The sequence below is a fragment of the Neophocaena asiaeorientalis genome, unplaced genomic scaffold, assembly GCF_003031525.2.
Source record: "Neophocaena asiaeorientalis asiaeorientalis breed wild unplaced genomic scaffold, Neophocaena_asiaeorientalis_V1.1 scaffold828, whole genome shotgun sequence".
Lineage (NCBI taxonomy): Eukaryota > Metazoa > Chordata > Mammalia > Artiodactyla > Phocoenidae > Neophocaena > Neophocaena asiaeorientalis.
Genome location: NW_020175443.1, coordinates 2,482,647 through 2,490,322, shown reverse-complemented (window position 1 = coordinate 2,490,322; position 7,676 = coordinate 2,482,647). Strand labels below are relative to the sequence as shown.

General features: G+C 46.2%; 1 protein-coding gene across 1 annotated transcript in view; it reads left to right on the top strand.

Moving 5' to 3' along the window:
- The first annotated feature begins 6,972 nt into the window (after positions 1–6,972).
- Positions 6,973–7,676, top strand: part of LOC112415132 (proline-rich protein 2-like) — a 1,770-nt gene continuing 1,066 nt past the window's right edge. Inside the window, exon 1 of the mRNA XM_024767952.1 lies at positions 6,973–7,516. Coding sequence (XP_024623720.1) covers positions 6,973–7,516 — 544 coding nt within the window. The remainder of the gene's footprint in view (positions 7,517–7,676) is intronic.

Here is a 7,676-nt window from a genome sequence, read left to right as displayed (position 1 = left end):
CATCAGGGAAATGCGAATCAAAACCACAATGAGATACCACTGCACACCCACTAGGCTATAATCCAAATAAATAACAGAAGATAACAAGCATTGGAGAGTATCAGAACCCACATACATTGCTTGTGGGAATGTAAAGGTGCGGTTGGTGCGAAAACCAGGGTGGTGGTTCCTCAAAAAGTTAAATGTAGAGTTAGTATGTGATCCAGCAATTCCACTGCTAGGTATATACCCCAAAGAGTTGAAAACGTATGTCCACACAAAAATTTGTACATGAATGTGTATAGCAGCACTATTCATAATAGCCAAAATGTGAAAACAAGCCAAATGTCCATCAATTGATGAAAGGACAAACTAAATGTGGCATATGTTATTCAGCATAAAAAGGAATATTGATGCATGCTACAACATGGTTGTACCTTGGAAACATTATCTTGAATGAAAGAAGCCAGGCACAAAAGGTCACATATTTCCATGTATATGAAATATCCAAAATAGGTAACTCCATAGAGAAGAAAGTAGATTAATGGTTGCCAGGGACTGAGGGAAAGCAGAAATAGGGTGTGACTGTATATGTTTCCCTTTGGGGTCATAAAAAATGCTTTGGAACTAGATAGAGGTGATAACTGCACAACATCGTAAATGTACTAAATGCCACTGAATTATACACCTTAAAATAGTTAATTTTATGTTGTGTGAATTTCACCTCAATTAAAAAAAAAGGCCTGGGCTACCAAGGTCATTTAAATCACTGCGTAGGCACTGCCTTCTCACCAAAGTGGACACCGTGCCTCTGCTTAACAAAGTCAGGGAGTCACAGCTAGGAACCTTCTCTACCCAGCCAGGCAGTGAGGCAGGGCTCCCCTTCCTCACTCTGTCTCCACCTCAGCAATTCTCTCTCTCTGCCTAATGAGGCCACGGGTGCCCCCAGAGCCCTCAGAGGTGTCAAAGCAGAAAATCAGGGCAGGAGGGAGCTCCTGAGCACTGACCTTCCTCTGAGCTCACTGTGTGGCTCCTTCACAGTTCCCACAGCCAATAATTCACCAGCTGCCCAAAGCACTGGTCCTGTTAAAGGGGCCCAGGCTGGTGAGGGAGACTTTCTCTGCTTCCCAACAGATAATGACCATTTACTGATGGCCTACTATGGGCCAGCACAGCGCATGTTATTTGACTTGATTATCATAATAAACCTCACAATAAGCCTATAAAGTAGATATTATCAGGGCCACAGTAGGACTTTCATGGATCCCAGGCACTGTTGCCCTCAGGGATCCCTTCCTGAACAAAAAAATGTTAAAAATTGTATTTAATGACTGCATTGGTATAAATATATTAACATTGTCTTAATGTTGTATATTAAGACATTTTCTTTTACCTAAAAGTTTATCTTTTTCTAATTTGAAAAGAAACTAAAACATTTCCATGAGCCCCTAAAAATATCATGGGTCCTAGATGTTGTACTTTCTGTGCCTGATGGATAAATTCAGTCCTGGATATTACTGCCACCATTTCACAGATGAGAAAACTGAGGCTTAAATTACAGAGCTAAAAAGTGGTAGGAATAGGTGTATGGTCGGTTAATTTTTGACAAAGGTGCCAAAACAGTTCAATGGGGAAAGAATAGCATCTTCGACAAATGGTGCTTGGGACAACTGGATGTCCACATACGAAGGAATGAAGTCGGACCTCTACCTCACACAATATACTAACATTAACTCAAAATGGATCAAAAACCTAACTGTAAAAGCTAAAACTTAAAACTCTTAGAAGAAAACATAGATATAAATCTTCATAATATTATGGTTTCTTAGATATGACACCTAAAACACAAGCAACCAAAGAAAAAATAGACAAATTGGACTTCATCAAAAATTTTTAAAACATTTGTGCTTCAAAGGACACTATCAATAAAGTAAAAAGATAATCCACAGAATGGGAGGAAATATTTGCAAATCACTTATCTATTAAGAACTCTTTCTTTTTTTTTTTTTTGGCTGCTTCGGGTCTTAGTTGCGGTGCGCGGGCTCTTCATTGTGGCACACGGGCTTCTCTCTAGTTGTGGTGCGCGGGCTCCAGAGTGCATGGGCTCTGTAGTTGCCTCACGTGGGCTTAGTTGCCCCACAGCATGTGGGATCCTAGTTCCCCAAACAGGGATCGACCCTGTGTCCCCTGCATTGGAAGGCAATTCTTAACCACTGGACCACCAGGGAAGTCCCTGATAAGAACATTTTAAAAACTTTCACAACAATTAAAAACCCCAATTTAAAAATAGACGAAGGAAATAGAAATTTCTCCAGAGATATGGGAATGGCCAACAAACATGTGAAGTGATGTTCAGTGTCATTAGCCACTAGGGAAATGCAGATTAAAACCATGAGATACAATTTCACACTCACTAGGATGGCTTTTTTTTTAAAGGAAGTAACAAGTGTTGGTGAGGATATGGAGAAGTCAGAGCCCTCATATGTTACTGGTGGGAATGTAAAATGGTGCAACCTCTTTGGAAAAATAGTTTGGCAGTTCCTCAAAAAGTTAAACATAGAGTATGATCCAGAAATTCTACTCTTAAATATATCCCAAAAGCAATTAAAATATATATTCACACACTTGAACACAAATGCTCAGAGCAGCATTATTCATAATAGCCAAAGAGTGGAAACAACCCAAATGTCCATCAAGTGATGAATGGATAAACAAAATATATTCTATCTACTCAATGGAATGTTATTCAACCATAAAAAGGAATGAATTATTGATACATACTACAACATGAATGCAACTTGGAAACATTATGCAGAATGAGAGAAGCCAGATACAAAAGGCCACATATTGTATGATTCCATGTTATATGAGATGTCCAGAATAGGCAAATCCATAGAGACAGAAAGCAGATTAGTGGTTGTCTGGGACTGAGGAGAGAGGAGAATGGGGAGTGACTGCTAACAGTTTCTTTTTGGAGTGATGGAAGTGTTCTGGAATTAGATAGTGGTTATGTTTGCCCAACTTTGTGAATATACTAAAAAACAATGAAATGTGTATTTCAAAATGGCCAAATTTATGGCAGGTATATGAATTAATCTCAATTTTTTTAAAAGAAAAAAGTGATTGTGGTTATGGTTGTATAACTGTGAATATGCTAAACACTATCAAAATGTACACTTTAAATGAGTGAATTGTGTGGTATGTGAATTATATCTCAATAAAGCTATTACCAAAAAAATTACTGTCCCTGGCAGTCCAGTGGTTAGGACTCCATGTTTCCACTACCAGGGGCCCGGTTTCAATCCCTGGTCAGGGAACTAAGATCCCCTCAAGCCATGCGACACAGCCAAAAAAAAAAAATTATAAGACTACAGTTCAAGTCCAGGTCTTCCCATTCCCAAATAAATACTTTTAAACATGACATGACCCAGCTTTATTTGCAGGCTGACTAGTCCCTGAAGAGCTCTTTATCTCTCTCCTTTCCCCATACAAGCTCCTTTTTCACTCCCTACCTTGTCCTGCCCTCTGAACACCAAAAGCTCCAGGCAAGCGGTTTCTTCTTTCTAAGTGGTTTCTTCTTTCTAAGCAGTCCCTCCTCAATTGTTCCCAATTGCCTACAATCTAAAGCCAAATCTCCTCACCCTGGAAATCAAGGCCTCTCAAGATCTAGCACCAGCTTTCTTTTTCTAGTACTCTGCTCCACACCCCCAACATTCTAGCCAAACAATTCTTTCTGCCCTTCCCTGAATCATGTCCTTTCCTGATGTCCCATGTGCCTAGAAAACCCTCTCTCCACCCCTCTACAGTACAGCCAAATCCTGTCCCTCTGCTCTGACACCACCTGGTAGCTTCTTTGAGTTCAAAATTTTACACATACACACACACACACACACACACACACACACACACACACACATACTGGCATTAATTCTTCCTCTAGTTCTCACGGGTCTCTATTTACACTTCTATGCATTTGTCCCTGTGTTAAGGTATTTGGACATATGTTCCTTGAAAACAGCACAATAAACAACCCAGAGCACCCAGCCCAGTGTCTGGCACACAGTGGTACTCACAAAAGTCATGCTCAACTAACTGAAGTGAATTCAGTCTCACTCCCAATCACCTCACTTCCCTTTTTCCCCTAATGGCAGTTTTCCTGCCAATTAGAAATGCTACAGGCAATTTGAAGAAGGTATTTAGAATACTAATGGATGAAAATGGCCTTCAGCCACGTCTATTTCATATAAATTAATCGCTGTGAGTTTTATGGCCTTGGTTGCCTTGACTACACAACTGTTGGTGGCATACCCTGCTCAACTCAAGGAGTGGAAGTATTCCCCTGCCTGGTGATGTCAGCCAGGGGTGATACAAAGGGGATAAGAAATCAACATCTGAGGTATCAGTATCTTCCTGAGCTCGCTGGGATCCCTCCTGCCTCTTCCTCAGCTCCAACTGAGACAGCCAAGGAGTTGGGAAACCCAAAGGGTGTGCTGCAATTCTGCTCTGACAAGGTCCCAGGAAGGGAGAGCCAAGCCAACAACCCCCACTTTGGGTGTAATGTAGGGCTGCCCTCAGCGGAGGTGCCCTGCAATTTCCTAACCACCACTGCCCCCCTGTGCCCTGACTGGCCACATCCAACAATGTCCCACCCGCCCAAACCTCTAATGCAGCACTGCCCAACAGAAATACAATGCAAGCCACAATGTAATGTTTAATTTTCTAATAGCCACATTTTAAAAGGTAAGAAGAAACAAGTGAAATTAAGTTTAATAATATATTTTATATAACCCAGTATATCGAGAATATTAGCACTGCAACATGTAATCAATATAAAAAATTAGTAATGAGATAGTCTACATTCTTTTTTCCACTTTAAATCTTCAGAATCTGCTGTGAGCTTCCCTGGTGGAACAGTGGTTGGGAATCCGCCTGCCAATGCAGAGGACACGGGTTTGAGCCCTGGTCTGTACGAAGAGTAGCCCCTGCTCACTGCAAGTAGAGAAAGCCCGCGCACAGCAATGAAGACCCAAAGCAGCCAAAAATAAATAAATAAAATAAATATATTTATTTAAAAAAACAATCTGATGTGTATTTTACACTTGCAGGACACCTCAATTCAGACAAGTCTTTTTCTTTTTTTCTTCTTTTTTTTTTTTTTTTTTTTGTACGCAGGCCTCTCACTGTTGTGGCCTCTCCCATTGCGGAGCACAGGCTCTGGACGCACAGGCTCAGCGGCCATGGCTCACAGGCCCAGCCACTCCGCGGCATGTGGGATCTTCCCAGACCGGGGCACGAACCCGTGTCCCCTAGCATCGGCAGGTGGACTCTCAACCACTGCACCACCAGGGAAGCCCCAGACAAGCCTTTTTCTTTTCCTTTTCTTTTTTTGATGTGGACCATTTTAAAGTCTTTATTGAATTTGTTACAATATTGCTTCTGTCTTATGTTTTTTGGTTTTTTGGCCCCGAGGCATGTGGGATCTTAGCTCCCCGACCAGGGATCGAACCCTCACACCCTGCATTGGAAGGCGAAGTCTTAACCACCGAGGCATGTGGGATCTTAGCTCCCCGACCAGGGATCGAATCCTCACACCCTGCATTGGAAGGCGAAGTCTTAACCACCATACCGTCAGGGAAGTCCCCAGACAAACCATTTATGTTAAGTGCCCAACAGCCACACATAGCTAGGGCTACTGCGCTGGACAGCTCAGCTCTAGTGCCTTGACCAGCACTGTCCCTGCTGGCCTAACCAACACTGTCTCGTGTCCCAAGCCACTGGTAACTCTAGACCAATCCTCTCCCCTAAGCTCCAGGCTCAGAGAGCTAGCTGCCCTCTCAGCCCCTCCACTTGCCTAACAAATCTCTGTAAGTTCTCCAAAACTGCATTCTCATTTTCCATCCCCAAACCTATCTCCACAGCCCACTCAACTCAATGACATCACCATCCATTTGTTGCTGGAATTAAAATCCAAAGAGTTATTCTTTTTCTTCACCCCCACCCCACATCCAAGCAGTCATCAAGTCTTATCGGTTCAGCCCATAAATGCATCCGATTACTTGCCTCCATCTCCACTACGACCACCCTCATCCAGGCCAACATCATCTTGCCTGGACTATTGCACTCACCTCTAAACTGTATCCATTCCTACCCTTCCATCCCCTCACTCCACACCCACAAGGAGCATAAAGGGATCAGACCTCTCACATCCCTCAGACTGCTCACATCTCTCCATCAGCTTCCCAGTGCCTTCTAATAAAATCTAAACTCTCTTTGCTTTGCCACACCCTTCATTAACTGGTCCCTGCACCTCGCTGCCCATCACTCTCCCACCAGACTTACACTGCAAACATGCCAAACTCATTCCCACTTCCCTCTGTCTGGAATGTTCTTCCTCCAGACCTTTGCATGGCTGGCTCCTGCTCATCATTCGGGTCTCTGAGCGGCCTTCCCTCACCATCCTATCTGCCAAAGTGTCCTCATCCTTAGTCATTTTCTATCCCATAACCTTGTTTTTATTTTCTTTATAGCATTCATCACTCCCTGAAGTTGCCTTCTGTCTCCTTCCACTAGCACATAAGCTCCACGAGAGAAAGAGTTTCCCTTCTGTTGTCCACTTCTGTTCTAGCAACTAGAACAGTAGCTGGCACATAGTAACCTAGGAATGAGAGTGTGAGTGAGTGAATGTTATTCCCTCCATCTGGAACACTCTCTCCACTGCATGGTTGGTTCCTTCTCCTTCAGGTCTTAGGTTAAGTGTCACCTGCCCAGGGAGCCTTCCCAAACTGCCCTGCTTTATTTTCTATCTCAGCAACCCCTTTGCTACTCTCATAGCACGATTTTGACCACAGTCAACTTGTTTACTTCCTTTTTGTCTTCTCTGACCGCTCTTACGACCACTCTATACTCTGCACCCCAGAAACAGGGCAGCATCTGTACCGTCTGCTCCCGTCTCTCACCGCCTAGCTCAAAGCTGCACTTGTGGACGGCCCACAAATGCTTGTTGGACAGACAGCCTCCTGGCACCTCCCAGCCCCCACCCAGGGGTGTCCTGCCGGCCCCGCCCTCCTCCAGCTCCAGGAGCTGCGGCTCCCACCTCGTGGACCACAGGCCCCGCGCCTGACGGGAGCAGGGCCCCCAGCTTGGAAGAAAGGGGACGGGCCGGGGCAGATGGAGCAGACACCAGTCTCCAGAGCGGGGCCGAGGCTGAGACCCCCTCGCCCCCCTTCCTCCCCGCGCCGGCAGAGCCTCCTCCCTGAGAAGGTCTCGGAAGGCCCGCGGGCCGCGCTGCGGCCGCCTTCCGCCCCGGAGTCCCTGCCCCGCCTGGCCGAACCTCCGCCACTGGGTCAAAGCTGCAGGCCCGTCCCCGGCCCCGCGCCGTGGCTGCTCGGAGCGCCCCCGCGTCCCGGGGCGATTCTCCTTCCCCTCAGTCTCGGGCCGCGGGCTTCGCGGTCCGGCTGCCCCGTCACCGAAGCCCGGGCAGGGGCAGTGACGCGGCCCCGGTCACGCCGTCGGCCCCGGGCGACCTTCAAAGGCGACGGTATCCCCTGCAGCCCAAGTCGGGCCGCCTCCGCCCCCTCCTCCTCCTCCGCGTCCCTCCGTCGCCCCAGGGAGGCCACCGAAGCCAGGTGGTGACCCGCTCGCCCCCGGGCCTCCGCGCCCGCTCCCACCCACGGCGCGGAGCTCCCGCCACCGGCCCC